Source organism: Thermoascus crustaceus (genome assembly GCF_041956765.1).
Source record: "Thermoascus crustaceus strain CBS 181.67 unplaced genomic scaffold VTN00scaffold_4, whole genome shotgun sequence".
Taxonomy (NCBI): domain Eukaryota; kingdom Fungi; phylum Ascomycota; class Eurotiomycetes; order Eurotiales; family Thermoascaceae; genus Thermoascus; species Thermoascus crustaceus.
In genome coordinates, this window is record NW_027192530.1 from 1,469,975 (window position 1) to 1,490,612 (window position 20,638).

Here is a 20,638-nt window from a genome sequence, read left to right on the forward strand (position 1 = left end):
AAGACCGTCCCCAATCCCAAGGGTATCATGTCATTCAGCTGCAAAAAGAAAATCCACACGCTCACTCTTCCATTATCACATCATCATCGTCCTCATCCCTCTGCGCCCGCTCCCTCTCCATCTGTTCAACCCGGGCCAGCAACCTTGCCTTCCTCCCCTCTCTCCAAGCTTTATCCATTGCTTCAATCTTACCCCCCAGAAGCGTCGCACACTCCGGACTCAGAAGCACTATCCCCCTCGCAACAGTCGTATTCCGGAGCACCATCTTCGCCCCGATAGGCAACTTCCCGATCGCGACGCCTTCCACAGGCTTCAGCTCGATAGCAACGACCCTTGTACCCGCCGCATCCTGGAGCATGAGACGATGAGGTCCGGAGCTCGTTTCCCCGAGTCCAGGATCCGGATGTCCTGTGTTGCCTGTGTTGTTACTGCTACTTGCCCCATTCCCACTCCCATTCCCTTCCGCAACATTGCTATTGTCATCATCACCAACGTTCACCGTGCGCACGATCTCCCGCCCCCGCACAGCCTCCCCCCGCTCAACGCGCTCGATAGCCTCAATCTGGCTCCACAGACTCGTCCCGATGTCATCGATATCGAGAACCTGGACGGGCACAGGGCCCGGAATGCGCCGTTCCTTGACGGCCGGGTCGGAGATGTCGACAGGGAGCAAGACCGAAGGTTTGGAGGTCGAGAGGGACTCTTTGAAGTCGGACGCGAGGATGCGGAAGAGGGCTGTTTGGGTCAGCGCGGTGAGGGGGATGGAGGAGCGCTGGGAGGAGAGGAAGTTGGAGAGCCAGGCTGGCGAGACGGGGAGGGAGTTGTTGGCTAGGAGGTGTGCGGTTATGTGGTTCTGGGGGTTGGTGGAGGACATGGTGTGGTTTTCGCGGTCGTCTTGTGTCGGTTTATTTATTGGTCATCGGGAATCTTGACTTCTGCGGATCTCAGAGTGGAAAGAAATGGTGACTTCACAGCCATTTAAGGCTCCGTGATCGGGCAATTACATGGCTTCGTTTTTTGAGAGCTCGCGGAGGGCGCGTCGCAAGATTCGCCGCAAAATCCGGGGAAAGCACGGACCACAGCTTAACTGCGCCGACTCGATCTGTACAGACTGTTCGTCTCAGGCACCGTTTCTCTCTTCTTTCTGGCCTTCTACCCTTCATCCTCTCCTCAACCTCTTGTCTGTCTCTCTCTCTATACTACATCCATCATGTCGACCATCTCGTCTCCCCGTCCCTCAATGGCCTCCTCTCGCGCACGATCACCCACACCATCATCCTCCTCCCGCCGGCCGTCCACCGACAACTCCAACACGAACCTAGGCAGCGCCCTCAGCGCCGGCTCTACCACGCCATCCAACGCTCGCGCTGTCTCCCCTTCCCTCCACCAGCGTCGAAATCGCGCCGCCCTCCGCGATTACTACAACCTCAAACCCGCAGGGGCAGATAACCCAGCCCCTTACCGGTCCCGCAGCGTCCCCCGGACCACCGACGCGGGCGACATCTCCAACCCAGCCGCCGTAACGGCAAACACGGAGCTCGACAACCCAGACTTTGACCCGCAGTCCTACATCAACCAGCTGCTCGCGACATCCTCTCTCTCCACGGTGCTGAAGGCGGAGAACACCCTTGTCGGGGACATCCGCACCCTCGACGGTGAACGCAAAGCGCTCGTCTATGACAACTACTCGAAGCTCATCCGGGCCGTGGAGACTATTGGGACGATGCGTCAGAGCATGGAGGAGCGTGGGGCTCCGCTGACCATGACGAAGACGCTGGGGCCCGCGGTCTCGTTCGTGGCGGAGACGGCTGGGGGTTTGATTCGGGAAGGAGAGGAGCAGAGACGGCAGGTTAGGGAGGCGAAGAGTGCGCAGGAGGACGATCGGAAGAATGCAGAGAGGGAGACTGTCAAGTGGGTACTTGCGGCTCCTGAAAGGTTGAGGAAGTTGCTCGATGAGGGCAAGAGAGCAGAGGCGGAGAAAGACTGGGAGGAAGTCGATGGACTGCTAAAGAAGTGGGAGGGTGTGAAAGGGGTTGCGGAGGTGAGAGCAGCGTGTGAGGAGGTTATGAAGACGGAAAATGCGGCTAAGTCATGAATACGGCCATGGAGCGCTGGAAACAACATCACCAAAACGAAGCGTCCTAGGAGAGCAAGCTATGTATCGCCCTGGTGACATGGCCGTGTCCAGATTGATAATATTGGGATCCTATCTCCGAGTCTTTTCTCGCCGTTCCTCTTCCTTGGAAAAGGAGACGGTGACGATATGGGCATCCAGCCGGGTGATCCTGAGGTACGGCTAGGACTTATATCCGTCAGCAAAGCTTGATCGACTATTTCTGAGGATATGCCAGAGTCTGCAAGGACTGCGAAGACGGACAAAAGAGGAGGATTGCTAGGAGACTCCAATATCTCTTGGACTTCATCAAACCGGGCCAATGGCGATGCTTCTCGATTTCTGAGAAGCGCCTGGTTCTCCCCTGGAATAGGGGAAAGGGTAAAAGAGATTTTGGGTATCAGAGGCGACAGACAATACAACAATCGAAAAAGAGTCAAGCCATGACCATCTAATCGTCACTCTTCAAAGGCACAGCTAGGAAAAGACATGCCGCAGCACCGCTCATCTCATCACACCTTCCCCATCCAGACATCCCGACTCGAAAACATACTCGCCCGCAACCCGTATTCATTGTCCGCCTTTATCTCCAGATACGAATACGCATCACACTTGTAATAAATCGGCTTTCCTCCCTTCTCCACCACCCCCAAGTCCACCAACTTCTGCAACACCCTCTTGATATCCGCTTTATCCTCATAATCCCTCGTATAAACTGCCACCAACCTAACCCCGCCGACAGTCCCATCATCCGTCGCAACCTTGGCCGCGATGCCCAGCTTCCCTTTTCTCGTCGCCTTTGCGACCACACGCCAGACCTCGTCCACTTGGTCCGCACTCGGAAACAGCATCCACTTCCCCGTGACGATGCCCGTCTCCCGCGCCGTTGCAAACAGGTCACTCTCCAACTTTTTTTGGAGGGGATTCAGCTTGCGCATCAGCTCTGCCTTCGTCTTAGCGCGGCTGTGCTCATGCTCCACCTCCAGAGCTGCTTTCTTATCTTCGAACTCGCGCAGGAGTCTTGTCCCTGCGGACACGAGCCCGGCTGCGGACTCAATTGCGCCAGTGTAGTAGGTGGGACTCTGCACGTAGAGCCAAGGTCCGACGACAGAGGCTTTGGTCTTCGAGGGAGACTGGCTGGCTAGGAATTCTATGACGGATTTGGTGGAGGAGTTGCTGTCGTCTTCCTCCGTACTATGTGCCTTTCTGTTTTTCCTTTTGGCGGCCGCATTTGTTGTGTGGAAGGAGCGGTACTGGATGGTGGAGAGCAAGTGAGGGTGCGTTTTGTTCCAGTAGGGGAGAGGGTCATATTCTGCCACGAGGTCTTCGAGAGCGGCTTTCTGGTCTTCGTTGCCTGTGATAGTAGAATACGTTAGCTATTGACATAGCACATAGATCAAGTTTCTCTATAAAGCCACAACAGATACTTTCTATCATGTATCATCAGGCTGAAGTTTGGATGAATCAGAGATGAGATCACAGGACAAATGAGTGTATATATATACCGTAGAAACTAGATTCATCCGAAAGTAGCTCGTCAAGATCATCTTCCTGACGCGTCCTCTCTTCTTCAAAGTGCACATCAGTGGATGCAGTCATTTTGCCTCTGATCGTGGCCATCGTGACTGCGCCGAGATATGGACTGGATCCAGGTCTAAGCAGTAACCGATTTGATGGGGAGAATGAGAAATAGCTCAACCTCAGAGAAAGAAGTTTAGGAAGACGGAAATGCATTGTACAGATCGCATCACAGTAATTCAATTTGCGCGTGCGGAGATTTCAGTTGAGATCTGTAAAAGGTGTTGTTGTCCGGAGGGGTGTTATTTATTATCACTGTCAGGCGTGTCGCTGATCGATTGACTGGAGCGATTAGATTAGATTAGTTAGTTTCAGCCGAATATTACCACTATAACCTAGCGGTATGTCAAGAAGCCTATCAGCCTAGTCAGCACACGCCGATCCGGACCCCTCGAAGGCCAAAATCCCTGCCATAAAGGAATTATACTGCCTATACTCATGATCACCTATTTTCCTTTGTTATAACCCTTGCAATACCCATTGTATCGATATATCATATTTTTCGGGATTGTTTGATATTGCCATATTCGGAAGTTCTTCACCCCTAATTCCATGAAATAAATAGTCAGTTAGTTAGGTAGATTCGAATAATCAGAGCTTTCATCATCATACCTTTGGATTACTAGGTTCGCGCGGTCTGACAGTTAGCTTATCCTGCATATTGATTGACATATGGTGAAAGAAAACCTGAAAGCAAACCAGCTCAATCGTATCTTGTTACCTTAAGATCTAAATCTACAAATATCTATTTCATTTGCTTTGTAAACCACATTCGTCACCAGAACTGTATTTATTTTCGCTCTTCCTGTCGATAATAAGAGAAGTACTGTTTTCAGGCGGTAAAGAACCACTGGAAACTCCCGCCGGACCAAGCGAACCTTAACGTGATTTGTTTAACAACATCGGCGCGCCGTTCACCGCCCAAGTTTTCTGCCAGGCGGTATATGCGATACTTTCTCGGAGGGACATGGAGGGGTTACAACAAGTTTAATTCCTTTTGCTATATTTGGATTTCTCTAGTATCGATGTATTGATCTTATTTGATCATTTCTACATTCAAATACATGACTAATACCCGGTCCCATCTGGCCAATTCCCTTTTTTCACCACTGTGTGCCTAACTAGGCCTTTTCTGATATCTGAACTTTGAACTTCGGATACCCCCCTTCCTTCTATTCGAAACGTCATTGAGATCGTGCATTTGAGGCTATATTATATTTACATACCGCAATTCTTGCGACAGAATGTCAGAACCAACCATCCAGACCCCCCAATCAGAGAGAACCGTCTTCCTCGACCAGCCGCCAAGCTGTCTAGAGTTCTGCCCCGAAGACCCGGACTACTTCGTCGTGGGGACATATCTCCTTTCCGAAACTAAGAATGAAGACGGAGAGACGGTACAGAAAAAGACAGGCAGTCTCCAACTGTGGAAGTTGGATCCGGTTTCGTTGCAATTGTAAGACCCTCAATCGCAGTTTCTCTCACATATATACCTCGTATGGTAAAACAAAGGAAATAAAGCTAATAAGATATCTAGAACCCACATCCAAACCCTCACCATTCCAGAAGCTGCCATCTTCGATCTTCATTTCCACCCACGACACCGGTCCATCCTCGCCATCGCGACCAGCGCCGGGACTGTCTCCCTCTTTCGCGTTGCGAGATCTAATGACACCGGTTCCCCTGTGATCCAGCATCTCCGGACCATCACCGTCCGCGAGGACGACCGCTCCATCCCAGCACTCTTCCTGGCTTGGGTTCCGCCTGAACGAAGGGTTCTCCGGGGTGAAGTGGCGGACGGGTTCGCGGTTACCTTTTCAGATGGGAAGACATCTGTCTTCGGGATCCACAGTGGCAATCTTGAAAAAGACGAGTTCGAAGAGGCCGCGACATTCGAAGCGAGGGAGAGCATCGAAGTGTGGTTTGCTGCGTGGGGGTTGTTCCGGGATGACAATCATGGCGACAAGAATATTGCACCATTCCTCTTCACGGGCGATGACTTTGGGTCTCTTCATACGCGGCGCTTCGTGACGATAAGTGGTGAGGACAACGACGACGACAGCACCACTGAACTTCTACCCCCCGTTCTTCTCGACCACGACGACCGAGCCCGTCACCACACCGCAGGCTTGACGTCCATTCTACCTCTCCCTCTCCCGCTCGTAAATGGCGCCCCTCTCCTTTTGACAGGTAGTTACGACGAGTTCCTCCGCGTGTACCACGCAACCCGGAGGGGAGAAGTTCTCGCGGATACGAGGCTCGACGGGGGTGTCTGGAGATTGCAGTTCGTGGGTGCTCCGATGGAGTCTGGAAATACATTGAGCTTCTTGGTTCTGGCGAGTTGTATGCATGCCGGGGCGAGAGTGCTGCGGGTTACGCGGCGATCAGAGTCAGCTGATGAAGTGGGAGAATGGGATATCGAGGTTCTGGCCCAGTTTACGGAACATGAGAGTATGAACTATGCTTCCGGTATCTGGCGGGGTGATGAAGGGGGAGCAGTAGATTCGAATGGCAAAAGGAAGCTACTCTGCGTGTCGAGCAGCTTCTATGATCGGAGAGTTTGCGTGTCGAAGGCTGAGGTCTAAGAAAACCAAGCGGAGGATTACGTATAAGTTACGAGGGTGGGAATATGTACAGGGCACTGTACCTGCCTGAGGACGATCGGATGCTTGAACGGGGTTCATGAAATCGAGTCATGAACAGAGGGAGGCATTATCTATTTCATGCCTTGCGATCCTACACGACTCATGAGAGCTAGATGACATCGAAAGGAAAAAGAACATATCCGCTTGTTACGATCAAAATGCTGCAAGTCCAAACATAAAGTACAACCACGACCCGAACCGCCAAGACGAACGGAGAAAAACCGGCAAACAAATGAAACTGGGAACGTGTCGTTCTATCTCTAAACAATCGTCTCCAGCTCTCTGGCGTACCCGATCGCGTTCTCGATGACCGTACCGCTGGCAACGAGAATGTCCTTCTCGGACCGCGTGCCAGGGATGGCCTGCGCCCCAGGAGCCTCTGGCTCGATAGGGAAGTATATCCGGCCGTCACGCAGGATCCAGCCACGCTCCTGGGCGAACTCGATAACAGCACCTTCAGAGTCGAGGAAGAGGAGGTTCTTGGCGTTGGAGATGGGCAGAGACGGGTACGCCTTCTCAGAGCAGTCGGCGATTTCTCTGCGGATAGTGCCGACCAGGACCTGTAGTATATCATTAGCATATGATCTCCTTCCTGTAAAACAAAATATACCAAGATGATGACAAGTTGAACATACATTCGAGAACAACCCAAACTCCTCTGACGGCACCCTCTCCGACTTGGTCTCCCTCCACACCTTATCATAGCTGCCCTCCATCAAACTCCTCTCCAACTCAACGGGATACTTGATATACGGATCATCCTCGACACTAACACCCTGCAACGACGCCTCCACAACAAGCCCCTCCAGCACGGTGTGGAAATCCGTATTCTGCCCCACACTCAGCAGCAGCAGGAGGTACAGGCCCGTAATCTTGCTCCGCTGGCTCGTGCTCAGGTCGACCCCGCCCGTGGTGGCCTCGATGTGTCGCTCCGCATCGTAGAAGGGCTGCAGCTGCTGGTAGTAGCGGGTGAAGGAGGGGGCGTCCTCCCTGCGGATGGAGGTGAGTGCGCCGAGCTCGAGGACCTCTCGCGCGAGGGAGAGCAGCTGGGGAGGCGTCGAGGGGGTCGGAATCAGGGCGTTCTGCTGCAGGAGGGTGCGCTTCGCTCGGCTGAGGAGGTTGACGGCGCTGTCGAGCTGGTGTCGGTCCAGCGTGGTGCGGAGCTCTGAGACGAGCGACCGGAGATCGGACGACATAGTTGTGCGGGTGGTGGACGGAAGAAGGTGGCAAAAGGAAGAGGGAAAAGAGGAGGATGCGAAGAAAGAGGGGTGTTACGTGAGAAGAGGAGTATCCGTTTCGAAGGTGAAAGTGGACGTGGTCGTGATATCTGACGGTCGCCGTCCCCAGCCAGCAGCTTCATGACGGAGCTCCAGCCAGCGCGATGCTTGGCGTGGCGGGTCGTTCTTCCGCTCCGGTGAGTCACGTGGTTTATAGATACTTTGGAGTGGGACATCTCGAACTGTATGAAAATCAGGTATGGAAGTATGTATTGTGTATATACATATACTTGCTGGTTAGTCTTAAGGTATAATACGCCATGATCTGCATCATTTGCTAAAAGTGGTTGCAGACATACAAGTCTAACTCCCTACATGAGAACGTCCTGGAACAGACTCGAATTGCATAATGTAGTACATTAGGCAAATACTAATAGATACTTAGTTTGAACATTACATTCTGAAATGATCATTCAGACTCGACGATCTTAGCCAGCACTGAGAAGACAGGAGTGCCTAGCCCCGTCACCGGGTCCCAGCCAGCTGTGGCATTCCAGCTCGCATATGGAACATACGGAGATGGCTGGCTAGAATATGATCTCCCCTGGCAGCCCTTCGAGCCACCATGCACAATATCCGTGAAGCCCGTCTGGTTGAGCCCATAGAGCCATGGGTTAAGAAAGCCCAACCTGGTCTTGTTTGCGGCCAGACGAACGGAGTTCAGGTTAGCGACGATGGCCGCAAAGGTAGGCGCAGACGCACTGCTGAGCAGTTAGAAATCCAATTTGATCAAGTCAATTTCATACCACAAACCTCGTTCCGCCAACCGTCAAGAGGTGCCCATGTTCAATGACAGCGTAATGTAGCGCCTGAGCAGCGACATCGGGAAACCCTCGCCCGTCGGGATTAAACAGCCCTTTCCATCGATCACCTAACTGGGTCAGGTAGTTGCTTACAGCTTCCGCCTGGTAATATGGACGGGGAAACCGCTCAGAGAAACCACCCGATGAGAACGATACGGCCCGCTCTGGATGGATCTGATAGGTACCACCCACGGACGTGACGAAAGGACAGGCAGCCGGAAATATCGGTATAAATCTAGTCGTTTTCTTTCCGTCATTGGTCATGCATGACGACCCAACACCTGAGTCCCCACTGCTGAATATTACAGAAACACCACGGGCACCCAGTTGGGCGAACAGACTGCACGTGGCATTGGAGTACGATTCGGGAACGCTCTGCTCACTTTCACCGTACGAGGTAGATAACACTGACGGCAGCTCCTCATCCGGCAAGTTCAGGAGATAATGGAGCTGTTCGAGGTATGGCTCATTGGAAGAGTCATTTGGATCGGGCTGGTCCAAATCCGGAACGAGGGGACCACGACCTGGGGTTGTATAGTACGTCGCAGTAACCTTATACGACAGGGAGACGCCATACTGGAGATCCAGGCTAGCTTCGGTGCTGTCTTTGGTTGAGTTCTGTTGGTTAAGGCCGCCATTGATGGATTCTACCGTGAAGTTGGCATCCGTCGTGTTGGGCGCATACTTCTGCAAAAAGGCGTGCAAGTCGTTGTAGCGTGCATACTGTTCCAGATACCCCGAAATTCCAAGTTTGTTGCGTGGATGTGGTGTGGCCACAAAATCGCCCAGTTTGTACAGTTGGCGAAGACAGTCTGGTGTGATTGTAGTATTGCAATCTGTTCCTTTGCTGTCGGCAGCCGCAACCCTGGTCTTATCTAAAATAAAGCTTCCCTGCGAACTGAATCGGCCGAAGCGGGTGGTCGGCTGGATCAACTGGATATAGGGGTGAATGGCCTTTGGCACTGAGTACTCAAGCGTTCTGATACTAGTCACCTTGCTCACGTCGTTGTGGAAGTAGTAGAAGCGTGTCTTCAACATGCGCTCCGCTTGTTCCACTGGGACGACGAACTTGACCCAATCCCCGTCATTCTCAATCGAGCCTTCAGGGACTCCTTCCGATCTGAGCCAGGAAAGAACTGCTTCGGAAACTTCAAGGCGCGGACGCAGAAAGTCTCTGATCTCCTGAAGCTTCATATGTTTCCCATATGTTCTATGTCCAGGGGTTGAAAGATCAATAACCATCTGCTCGAAAGTCGCGGCCTTCTCCTGGCGAATTGCGAGGCGGAAACTCAGCAGTTTTGATGCAGCTGGTGCAAGGCCCCTGGACCAACCTTCAGGTACATCATCCAGATGCTCCACGACACAATAATCAAGCGGAACAGCAGGAACACGCAGACATGACAAAAGAAGAGAGAGGACCCCTAGGTTAAAGACAGTAGATAGCATCGAGACGTTAAAATGGAGCAGCTTGGATTGGAAGAATGGACAGGATGAAGCGTAGATTGAGGTACACTGTTATTCAGGGAGAACTATGCAAAGTACAGTTTCAAGACTTCTGAGAATGCAAGAGGGTCCGAAGGAAAACAGTCTTTATAACCAGCACAATGGCAGATGCGTGCCATGGTATGTATGTTTTCTAGCTGGGACAAAGGAGTACTCCACCCAGATGGTCTAGAAGAGCATCTGTGTGCAGAAGGGGAGGCCGGGATCTAGGGAGCTTGCAGGTTGCATGCAGGCCCGGGTGTCACTTCCCTGCTCATAGCTCTGTACTCACCTGGTATGACCTGTGCATCTGCGTAACGGCTCCAGTCGAGATGGCTATATGTTAGTAGTCTAAATACTAATACTGCACCTGTATGCCTTTGCAGCAAGATTAATGAAAACATTGACTTCCTTTATTAGTTTTAACTAAGGGAAACATGAGCCAAGCACATGTAGTACGTTCCCCTGAAATTTCATCAGGGACAATCCTGAGCGTTCAACCAGATGAGCCCATATATAGTAAGGTCACTAAGCATTGTTCTGTCCCTATTCAAATGGGCAGAACAATATGACGGAAGCAGGAGAGCCGAGCACACAATGTTTCACCCACGTTCATTCCGTACTTTGTTCAGTTGAGCGCACAAATGTAACCACAGACGGGTATGTCCGGTGAGCCGCTTCTTGTTATAGAACTTTGAAGCAGCCATCCTGCGAGTGAGACAGACGCTTGATATACTTCCTGTAAGCATCCCTGACTTGTGCCTCGGTAAACAGTGCACGTATGCTAAGGAAATAGATTAGCCAGGGACAGGTTGATCAGCGTCCTGATGCTCCGAACTCCGCATGGGGGAGGCATTGAACAGACGGCGAGCCATGTTCGCTAAGGGAAATCCAGGAACATTAAATCCATCGTGATCTTGCTCAACACATCCAGAGATAAATATGATGGCTAGAATAAGAACGACACGATACTCTGATCGGACGAGGCTCTTACATAAGCAACACATGACAGTCCAGGAAGGAAGGACATCACGTGGCAGCCTGTCGGATTATCAAATTCGCCGACCTCCGGGGTCGACGAGCGACGTCACCAGCTGCGAACGGCGATGTTGGCAGAGCGATGCGCTGTCGATCTCCCGGAAGCCTTCAGCTTCTTCGAAGTTGGCTCAGGTTACATTGTGTGCCGTGTGTTGCTCCTTTGCGTTGTGGTGCCTCCTTGCTGCGCTCTATAGTGCATGTTGTATGCATTATTCGTCTAACCAGCGCTCCAGAAGCTCCCCGCCTAGCCCCTCATTAAACGTTCGCAGATTCGGAGCCCCTCCAACGACCAGAGAGTCCAGACACCAGTTGGCTCCATTGGATCTTCTCCCCTGATTATGGAGCTCTTTTGACCTCAATCGGTCCCGGATCGAGCTCTCCAGCCTGCAGTCCGTGAACCGGATTGTCAGCCAATTTCGGAAAGACGTCATCAATACATCTCGCGCAGCCAGACCTCCCTTTTCTGCACGTAGACCGCAAAGCTAGCCCTGGCTGATCATCTGTATCTTCCTCCGTCAATCCGTGAATCACCATGTCGCAGGCGGATTTCCCGGACGAGCGCAGGCCCTCGCAGGCCGAGAATCAGACTATTTCGAAAAACGAGATATCTCTGAAGGAGCGGTTCTTCCGCTACTTCCAACATGAGATCACAGGTATGCGAACCGCAATTGGTCGACGAGAAGCATTGTCGGCCACTCTTCCGGTTTCCAGTACTCACAGGATTTCTAGCTCTCCAAGAACAAATGGATCGTCTCGCCGATACCTCCCTTGTCGGGGGCGAGCGCGCGGATGCGACCGATCACTGTCTGGCAGGCATTGCGCGGCTTTCGAACGAGGTCAAGGATGCCGCAAGCTATATCCCGACGTACGACCAACGGATATATGCAGAAGTAAGTTGAAACGGCCTAATTTCCAAAAGGTTGGGCTACTAACGTTGGTTCGCAGGCGATCAAAGCGCTACAGGACAAGCTGACTGAAACCCGAGCGGCCGTTCAACCTCGGACGAAGTTCTCTTTCAAGAACAAAAAGAATCCCTCTTCTGTCTCGATATCAGACGCTGCAGAGATCGCTGCTCAAGGTCGCCCTCACATTCCCAGAATTCGCTCGCCTGAAAACTCCTCTGCAGAGTCCTCCGTCGTCAACACCCCGAACTATGCCTCCACACCAGTTAACGAGCCCGAGCGGCAAGTGCAGAAACCGGAAATCGCGCCAACCTCTTCCCCAGCCATTATACCTGGTGACTCAGAGAAAGTTTCCAAGACAGATTCGAAGTGTGATTCGATACAACGACCGACTTTCTCAACCGCGTCTTCTGTAAATATCAATTCCCATTCTGGCCTCCATATATTGCTACCTGCGTCAGCTTCGAGTGCTACGGTCCCAGCTTCCATAACGTCACTGCAGCGCTGTGTCGTGGACATGTCGGTACCGACCGCGGAGGGGAAGCCATACGCGAGCCTCACTATTAAGGGGGTCAAGGAGAGTCTTCTGATCTGCGGTCAGGTCAACGGACCAGCTCACATCACCGGTGTCGAGCACAGCGTCATTGTTGTATCGTGCCATCAGTTCCGCATGCACAATTGTGCCGATGTGGACGTCTATCTCAGCTGCTCGAGCAACCCGATCATCGAGGATTGCACAAATATCCGATTTGGAAAGATACCAAAAGCATACGTAAGTCGTCATCTGGTGAATCAATTTCCGTCTTTTTATATCATCTTTGTTATAGCATTTGCGTAATACCATGAACCTAACACGTTTCCTCTCAGGCCCTGGACCAGAACCAACCCGATGAAGCCGACCACTGGAACCAAGTCGAGGACTTCAAGTGGATCAAGGCCGAACCAAGCCCCAACTGGAGTCTCCTAAACCAGAACGATGCCGTGCCGGAAGAAGTGTGGGCCGAAATCGTCCCCGGAGGGCCATGCTGGTCATTGGAGGACATCTTACGGGCGACCAAAGTTCTGAAAGAGTGACCTGAAGCAAAAAAGAGACAAATAATAGTCCCTGAGAGTCTCTTTAATTCTTTTCTGGTTGGTTGGGGTCGTTGGTTGGGTAGGCTAGGGTAGGGCGTAGTAGGGTATATAACTCAACAGACATGACAAAACCAGGTATACTATTCCATAGGATAGGATAGGATAGGCGGCTCCTTTTTTTTTCTGCATTTTTCACCTCACTTATTCACCTATTCATGTTTGTTTTCCCTTCGTCTGATATATGTCCCTTTTGAGGCCCTGCCTGGAAAATTGCAACGTTCCGGCGTTGGCTAGCTACTACCTACCTAGCCTTAGTAGCCTAGTTGTGGATACATTCCTAGCAATTTTAATTAATATCCATTGGAATAAAGGGTTGCATGCCTAATAACCACCTGTATGTCGACTTTTTGTTTCAAGGGGGAAGAGAGTCCGTTTCAAAATGATGTCAAAACATATATTTTCTTTATATTGTCACGATGGAAAATTTACGTAGTATAACTTTATTAACACCGCATTTATATTTTGTAATATAAACTGGCTTTTCTTAGGATTTATGACCTATGGTAATGCTTTAGTTATTCATTAATTCATTTCTATCGCGATTGTACAAGACAAAGTTCTACTTTGCAACACTATACTCTCTCTCTACATAACGCTCAACTTCAAGGGGTGATAATTGAGAGCTGAAAACACTCGCATGTTCTATTTTATGTTTGCCAGTAATGCACGTTGGGAGTCAGCCGGTTCCTGGAGTTGACTTTTGCAAGTTTATATATATATATATATGCAGGACAACTTCATGCAAAGTATGGCACTACTATACAGAAGCGGTCCCACAAAAATATATTTAAGTCATGAGCATGTTTCTATTCTTTCGCTTTTTCCCATTATCTAGAAGACAAAAATCGATCGATGTTACAGTAGAAACGCGGCAAGTTCCAGAAAGTTTTCATAACAACGCTCCAATGGAGTCCGACCCGACCCGATCGGGTAAGACAAGACGACACAAGACAGGCAAGTAAGCTAAAACAGAATATAATAAAATAAAACATACATGTTGTAAAGTAAGACAAAAAAGGTATGGAACATAGGAAGGTAAATAAGTTAAGTAAGTGAGTAAGTTATGGATATGACATCTCGTTTCGAATCATTTGCCTCGCTCCAAAGAGCTACAACAACACATCGCATCACATCCACGGTTAATTCCTTCTCTCTCTCGCTCTCTTCATTCCTCCTCACACAGTTCCCTCATCAGGATCTATATTTCGCTCGTCAATCATCGTCGCACTATAGAGGAACTTGGGGAACGCTTTCTAGTTGGGGTTTATAAGAGACTACCACCCGACTCTGGTGGCGCGGGTTTGTCATTGTTGCCCGACAAATCCAGTCCCGCGAACCCGTTCATCAGATCAGCCGTGCCTGCGCCGGCGCCACCCATCGAAGGAGCCGCAGCGGCGGCGTTGTCTCCGCCGTTTCCGAATATACCGAGAAGGTCGTCCAGGTTGTTGCTCGTTGCGGGTGGTGCAGTACCGCCAACAGTCGAGGGAGATTCGACCCGCACGGGTGTGCCAGCCAGGCCCTCCAGGCCGGACATGCCGCTTGGCGGTTCCTTCTGTGCAGATGCGGGGGCCGTGCCATCGAAGTCGATGTCCAGGAGGTTCTCCACGTTGTTCTGCGCCTGCGGAGGTGGTGCGGTGCCGGTTACGGCTGCCGCAGCTGCCGCCGCCGCCAGCGGGTTCTCACGAGCGTTCTGAAGTTGTTCCCTGCGGAGACAGTTAGCGGACAATGTCTTTTGAGAGGACGGGGATAGGGGTACGTACTCAATGGCCGCTCTTTGAACAGCATCGGCACCGAAACGACCCTGGCCGACGAATTGCTCTGGGGGCTTGTGGTATACGGAGGCCAGAGTTGAGAGTTCTCCCAACAGCTGGTCAAGGAGCGCAGGAGGCAGAGATTGAATAGTGGTCTTGATTGGAGGCTTCTCTGAGAGCACAACGTTCTTGGCAGCGTTAGGATCGCTGGTATTGGACAGCAGACGCCAGTAGACGTAGGCACGATCCCGAATGTCGGGGTTGTCGTTCTCAGCCGTCGCAGCTTGAAGGACCTTCTGGACTAGGCCCTGGGCCTTCTCCGGTCTCTTCAAGAAGAGCTTGACGACCGCGGTCAAGATTTGCAATTGCGTCTACAGAGACGTTAGATATATCCCATACACTGATTGTGACCATATACGAAGTGTGACATACCTGTGTGAACTCTTCGTTGAAGCCATCAACGAAAGAAGCCAAGATGTCACCGGCATTGCTAATCTTCTCGGCATACTCTCCAACGATCCAGATCAACGAACCCCTGGCGTTCGGGTCATCCAGCTCGTCAATGCACTTGCATAGCGTTGGAATAATGCCCTCGTAGCCAGGATATTTCCGGAAGATGTCCTTGATGACCACGATGGCCTCCTGCACAACGTAGTTCACCTTGGTGTTGATCAGGTCCAGGAGGGTGTTGACGCATTTCTCGCTGGCGCTCTCGATCTTGATAGCCACCTGGCCAATTGCTCTAACCGCCCGCCGGACGAAGTCCATGTCGACTTCAAGTGCGTACTCCTTCAGTTCAGACAGGAACTGGTCCACATTCCTCTCGTTCGCTATGCGGACCATGATCTCGAGCTTCTGGAATTTGACGTAAGGAGGGTCGTTGTACTTGCAGAAGAAAACGCGGAGTTCCTTGCTCAAGATGTCAGGTTGCTTCTGCAACAGCAGATCGATATTTCTCAAAGCCACGTATTGCACTTCAGGAGCAGAGGAGACTAGGGTAACTGGAACGCGTCAGTAATGTCATAACAGCCTCTCCATACTGCAAGACGTACCCAGGGGAGGAGCCATCTTCTTCAGATACGACTTGGCCAGTTCCGGATTGATGTTGTTCATATGCAGGAACACCACTTTGACGGCAGCGAGGACCACACTGGCGTTCACGTGTTGAAATTGCGGAGCGACTCTTTCGCAGATGTGCTCCGATTCCTTCACGTCTGCCGTCTTGTATTCCGCCAGAGTGGACAGAATAGTCACTCGTCCCCATTCCGTACACTCGTTCAATGCCATCAACATCTTCCGGAGTGTGTTCGAGTTTATCTGCAGCGCCTTGGTCTCCGGGGCCGTTTCATTGATCTCCGCCAGCGCGGTCACCGAATTGGCGACCACCATGGGGTTGGGGTCTCCGATCATCTCCTGCAGCGTCTCCAGGAACCCGTTCTCGAGGCACATGGCCGGGTTGAGGTCGAACAGCTTGGCCACGCAAATTGCGGCAGTCTTGCGGACGTAGGGTGACTCGTCGCGTAACGTCTTCCTTAGCGGCTCTTCCATGTAATCCACCATCTTGTCTACCCTGATGCAACCCATCGTTCGTATTGCCAGCGCTCGTATCAGCGGATTAGGATCTTCTGAATCTTGGACAAAGGTATTTACGGCGAGAATGCAAAGGTCGGGATGCGATTTGGCATAATTCCTGGAGGAAGGTCAATTCCGGAGCCGCCAGATGCGGGGTAAGGGACTAAAACATCTTACATTAGATAGAGGTACACGAGCTTCTTCTGGTCGAGATCGTTGGTCGCGATGTTCTTAAGGACGTCGGGGAACAGAGCGGACACATCCTTGCCCAAAGTCATGGCCATGATGGTCTTTTGGATGGCCTCTTTCCTGCAATAGTGTAAGGATCTCCACACTCCGATCACATATCCAAATGGAAGTGCTGCGTACCGTTCATATGCATACTGAGATCTGTAGTACCAGTCAGCATTGTCCTGCACAGCGCTCCAGGTGTCAAGTTTCCGTACACTAGGCCAGCTCTCAGTTCGAAAGTCTCTCCCTTCCTGGGCACCGTGAAGGCGCCCCGTAATCTGTTGATCGCCATGTCTGTGGTAACCGGGCGTCAGCGACGACCAAGTCGCGCCTCCGCAGCTGTAATGCGTGTGTCGAAAAGGTGTGTGGAACGGTCTGCTGCGAGGACCGCGGGGTGTCGAGTTTCGGAGTCTTCTGCGGCGAAGCTTCAGGGGAACGTGGTGCGGCTCAAACGAACGTGCAGGTGGATTATGTTTAGATCATGCTCGCCCGACCGCGCGGCAGCCAGAGCAGCAGAGGATGACGCCAAGCGAGGAACGTTGCCTGGTGTCGTGCGATGTGTTGAGGAAGGTCGGGTGGCCTTTGATACTTCGAGATGGATGCTGGCCGATCCACAAACGCCGTGCTGGCCTCCCGAGCTTAACAGGCGGGCCGAGTGACGGGCTCCATAATGCCCATATCCCCCCGACGTCTTTTGAACGTCTCTCGATAGACGCGGACGCCATTGCTCTCCGCCCTCTAAGATCCACACATGTGCTAGCATAAAGTTGGGGGCAGAGGGATCTTTGCAACATGGTGAGTGACACCAAGTAGTGCGAAAAGGCAGCGTCTGACCGCTCCAGGCTAATCTTCCCAACTTGCGGCGCCTGTTCGTCGAGGCTCGTACTGAAGCCGAGGAGAATGAATACTCGAGAAACGCCGTAAGAGCTCCCGGAGTCGAGACGCTTAATGGTTCTATCTGCTGATATCAAGGAAGTTCTACAATCTCGTGCTATTCATATCCTCCGTTGCCGTCTTCAGCCTGGTGGCCCAGCGCATGAGTGGAGGGAAGCAATACAAATAAATGACGGGAAAAATACAGCTCTAACAAAGTTCTTATGATTATGATTATGACTATGACTAAGAATACGACACGCAAAATCATCACGATGGGCATAATCTGGTATTCTATCGCTCTAGGACAGTGTACTCGTCCATATAAAAAGCCGGATAGAAGGGGAGGAAGTCGGTGACGTTCGCCTGCGAGTTCACCCTACTAGTCTGTCTCCTCACCTTCGTCCTCTAAGAAGGCGAGATTCTTCAACCCTCGTGCAAGTCTTCTCCGAGGCTTTGGACCCTCGTCGCTCTCTTCCGCACTCCCGGTGCCCCATCGCTTGGCTCCCTCCTGCACCAGCTCAAGATCAGCTCTAAGCTCCCGCTCCTCACGTATCCGCTTGGCCTTCTCCAGCGAATATCGCCCTTCCATACCCACGTCCTTCAACATCTGCTTTAGGTGTTTGATTTTGGCCTTGGGCGTGTCGTACGGAGCCAGCTCCCGGGACCACATCTTGCGGATTCCACATTTGACGAGCCAACCCTGAAGACGTTTTATCTCCGCCTGGTCAGGATCCAGGTCCGCATCTTTGCCTTTGGTTGGAGCTCGCTTTCTCCCTTTCTTCGCAGGTGCTTCTGCACTCGTTTTTCGTTTACGTTTGGGCTTCAGTTCTTCGTCGAGTACTTCGGACAGTTCACTATCGGACGCTACCTTCTCCTCCGTCTCCTTCGCGGATGGCTTTTCGACCTGCAGCTCCTCCTCGACGTCTGATTCATCTGATACCACCTCCTTCGACTTTTCCGGCTGCGGCTTTGTTTTCTCCGTTGCCTTGGCAGCGTTCTCTTCCTCCTCTTCCTCTTCTTCCTCGCTCTCAACCTTGTCCATGGAAGATGGCTCCTCTTCGGACTCTATGGGAGTGCTGGTCTTCCGGCGTTTTCTTGGCTTCGGGGGTTCCTCTGCAGTCGCTCGTTTTGCAGGTTTAGTCTTCTTTGGAGGTTCGCGAGCCTTCTTAGGCGGAGGTGAAGGGGCAGCCTCTTCTTCCTCTTCCTCTTCTTCTGCCTTTTCTGCCGACTCATTTTGCGCTTCTTCCTGCGCTGCCTGCAAAGTACAAAAACAGCACGTTAGGGCTCTAACTTCTTTGTAGCTGCACCAATTCGCATTGTGTGCAATTGCTACGGAAAATAGAATAGAAAAAACCACGTACCACTTCTTCCTTGATGATCCGGTCACTCTTCTCCTTCCATTGCGCATCTGCCTTGAAGAACCCTTCCTCCAGGCCCAAGGCCTTCTCAGTCGCCAATCGCACCCTCTTGACCGTTAATTCCTCCATATTACCCGCCTTGTAAATCTTCGCAACCGTATCCCGTAGACCTTTCTCTAGCTTTTCATCCGATGGAACACCTGGCGTGGCGGACTCCGACGCCGACTCCTCGTCGGAGTCGGACACTGCATACCTTCGAGGCGGCATCTCCGCGTCGTTCGTCGCAGCGTCGGAAGGGGGAAGTACGGAGTAACCTGCTAGTGAGGCGCACAGCAGTTGATACTATCGTGGGCAATTGAGGACGAAGCGCGCGCGTCAATAACAAAAGAAACACGATGAGAATCACGCTACGATCGCCCAACGCCGCGATAGCTGGCGTTCTTTTTCTCCGCGCGCGCAAAACAGAAGCGGAGACACGAGGCGAGGAACGCCGCTCAGGCTCTCAGCTGACGCCATGCAGAAAGCGGCACGCCGCCCCCGGCCTTTCGGGCTCGGCGACTCGAAGCGCCGCATTTTCCATGACTGCGACCTTGCTGTATATTAAGTTAGTAGTTAATAATAGCTTCAATTTGTCAGCCGTTTTTTTCTCCAATTTGGAAAATTTGTCCTATCCTTGACTCTGCGACGTCACTTCCAGCTTGCTTTTTGTGTCTGACGTCTGAGATCTCCCTCCAGATATAACAGACTACTTAACTACCTGCGGGCGGAAGCATTGGGAAGCAAGCGATACACCATGGCAGAGATTCTCCCAGAGCAGGTGGACACCCAGCTCGCCGCGAAGAAGGGCAAACCAGCTCCGGGCCCATCGACGGAGAAGAAAGAGGAGGACACGAGCCAGAAGCTGCCCAAGGGAGTCGTGCTCGACAAGGAGGGGAAGCCGTATGTTACCTGATATCCACCCAATTCTCTCCCATCTAGGTACCTTAGGTATCTATATATCTATATACATATATATATAATATCATATACACGAAGCACATGCTCACCGGACCATCATCCACAAAAACAGATGCCGCCTCTGCACCTCCGTCGCATCCTGGAAAGCCCTAACCAAAGAAGCCTCGGCGGCGGTGGCCGCCGGCGCCGCATCATCGACCAGCACCGCTCGCCCCTCGACTTCGACCCTCCCCATCCCCGCCGACTGCCCCCCGGACGTCGAGGCCCTGGGCCGCTCGACCTGGACCTTCCTGCACTCCCTGACGGCCGCGTACCCGACGACCGCGACAGCCCAGCAGCAGAGCGACATGCGCAACTTCCTGACGCTCTTTGCGCGCCTGTACCCGTGCTGGGTGTGTGCGGATGACTTCCGGACCTGGATGGCGGAGCCCGGGGGGCGGAATGAGCCGCGCCTGTCGGGGCGGTCGGAGTTTGGGACGTGGATGTGCGAGGCCCATAATGCGGTGAATCGGAAGTTGGGAAAGAAGGAGTTTGATTGTCGGTTTTGGGAGGAGAGGTGGAGGACGGGGTGGAAGGATGGGAGGTGCGATTGATCGATCGATTCGATATATTTGGCGTCGAGACTAAAGGGAGAGGAGCCTTGTACTGTACAATATCGGGGGCGGCTCGGCTGATGATCTTGTGTACGCATACATGTCTTTCACGGATTATGATCTTGCATTTTTTTGGGCTTTGACTACTACATAGCGATTGCGGGAACATCTCTACTCATAGATCCAGACACCAGTAAAACTGGTCTCATTGCATTGTAAAATAGCTATAATAGATCATGATTCCTGTTCTAGATTTTACAAAAACCGGTACTTAGACACCAAAGGCTGGAGGAGTTGAAGTGACTATTATTATTCGAAGGTGGTTTAA

The 20,638-nt window shown here is 52.0% G+C and overlaps 10 protein-coding genes across 10 annotated transcripts; 4 read left to right on the forward strand and 6 right to left on the reverse strand.

The window, feature by feature from the left end:
- Positions 1–61: 61 nt before the first annotated feature.
- Positions 62–874, reverse strand: VTN00DRAFT_7119 (uncharacterized protein; the record flags this gene model as incomplete). The annotated part of the gene is made up of 1 exon (XM_069433831.1): positions 62–874. One exon carries the CDS (start codon positions 872–874, stop codon positions 62–64), a length of 813 nt encoding a protein of 270 aa, XP_069287173.1.
- Positions 875–1,210: 336 nt separating this feature from the next.
- Positions 1,211–2,095, forward strand: VTN00DRAFT_7120 (uncharacterized protein; the record flags this gene model as incomplete). The annotated part of the gene is made up of 1 exon (XM_069433833.1): positions 1,211–2,095. One exon carries the CDS (start codon positions 1,211–1,213, stop codon positions 2,093–2,095), a length of 885 nt encoding a protein of 294 aa, XP_069287174.1.
- Positions 2,096–2,625: 530 nt separating this feature from the next.
- VTN00DRAFT_7121 (uncharacterized protein) lies at positions 2,626–3,733 on the reverse strand (the record flags this gene model as incomplete). Its single annotated transcript, XM_069433834.1, has 2 exons — positions 2,626–3,467; positions 3,619–3,733. 2 exons carry the CDS (start codon positions 3,731–3,733, stop codon positions 2,626–2,628), a joined length of 957 nt encoding a protein of 318 aa, XP_069287175.1.
- A 1,202-nt stretch (positions 3,734–4,935) lies between these two features.
- VTN00DRAFT_7122 (uncharacterized protein) lies at positions 4,936–6,276 on the forward strand (the record flags this gene model as incomplete). Its single annotated transcript, XM_069433835.1, has 2 exons — positions 4,936–5,147; positions 5,229–6,276. The coding sequence occupies 2 exons, from the start codon at positions 4,936–4,938 to the stop codon at positions 6,274–6,276; spliced, it is 1,260 nt and encodes a 419-aa protein (XP_069287176.1).
- A 320-nt stretch (positions 6,277–6,596) lies between these two features.
- On the reverse strand, positions 6,597–7,532 carry VTN00DRAFT_7123 (uncharacterized protein; the record flags this gene model as incomplete). Its single annotated transcript, XM_069433836.1, has 2 exons — positions 6,597–6,896; positions 6,972–7,532. The coding sequence occupies 2 exons, from the start codon at positions 7,530–7,532 to the stop codon at positions 6,597–6,599; spliced, it is 861 nt and encodes a 286-aa protein (XP_069287177.1).
- A 490-nt stretch (positions 7,533–8,022) lies between these two features.
- VTN00DRAFT_7124 (uncharacterized protein) lies at positions 8,023–9,862 on the reverse strand (the record flags this gene model as incomplete). The annotated part of the gene is made up of 2 exons (XM_069433837.1): positions 8,023–8,314; positions 8,367–9,862. The coding sequence occupies 2 exons, from the start codon at positions 9,860–9,862 to the stop codon at positions 8,023–8,025; spliced, it is 1,788 nt and encodes a 595-aa protein (XP_069287178.1).
- A 1,606-nt stretch (positions 9,863–11,468) lies between these two features.
- On the forward strand, positions 11,469–12,912 carry VTN00DRAFT_7125 (uncharacterized protein; the record flags this gene model as incomplete). The annotated part of the gene is made up of 4 exons (XM_069433838.1): positions 11,469–11,589; positions 11,666–11,826; positions 11,882–12,610; positions 12,706–12,912. The coding sequence occupies 4 exons, from the start codon at positions 11,469–11,471 to the stop codon at positions 12,910–12,912; spliced, it is 1,218 nt and encodes a 405-aa protein (XP_069287179.1).
- Positions 12,913–14,236: 1,324 nt separating this feature from the next.
- VTN00DRAFT_7126 (uncharacterized protein) lies at positions 14,237–16,818 on the reverse strand (the record flags this gene model as incomplete). Its single annotated transcript, XM_069433839.1, has 7 exons — positions 14,237–14,675; positions 14,733–15,094; positions 15,156–15,724; positions 15,776–16,413; positions 16,473–16,604; positions 16,665–16,685; positions 16,742–16,818. The coding sequence occupies 7 exons, from the start codon at positions 16,816–16,818 to the stop codon at positions 14,237–14,239; spliced, it is 2,238 nt and encodes a 745-aa protein (XP_069287180.1).
- A 963-nt stretch (positions 16,819–17,781) lies between these two features.
- VTN00DRAFT_7127 (uncharacterized protein) lies at positions 17,782–19,027 on the reverse strand (the record flags this gene model as incomplete). The annotated part of the gene is made up of 2 exons (XM_069433840.1): positions 17,782–18,657; positions 18,764–19,027. 2 exons carry the CDS (start codon positions 19,025–19,027, stop codon positions 17,782–17,784), a joined length of 1,140 nt encoding a protein of 379 aa, XP_069287181.1.
- A 526-nt stretch (positions 19,028–19,553) lies between these two features.
- Positions 19,554–20,310, forward strand: VTN00DRAFT_7128 (uncharacterized protein; the record flags this gene model as incomplete). Its single annotated transcript, XM_069433841.1, has 2 exons — positions 19,554–19,699; positions 19,830–20,310. 2 exons carry the CDS (start codon positions 19,554–19,556, stop codon positions 20,308–20,310), a joined length of 627 nt encoding a protein of 208 aa, XP_069287182.1.
- Positions 20,311–20,638: the final 328 nt, after the last annotated feature.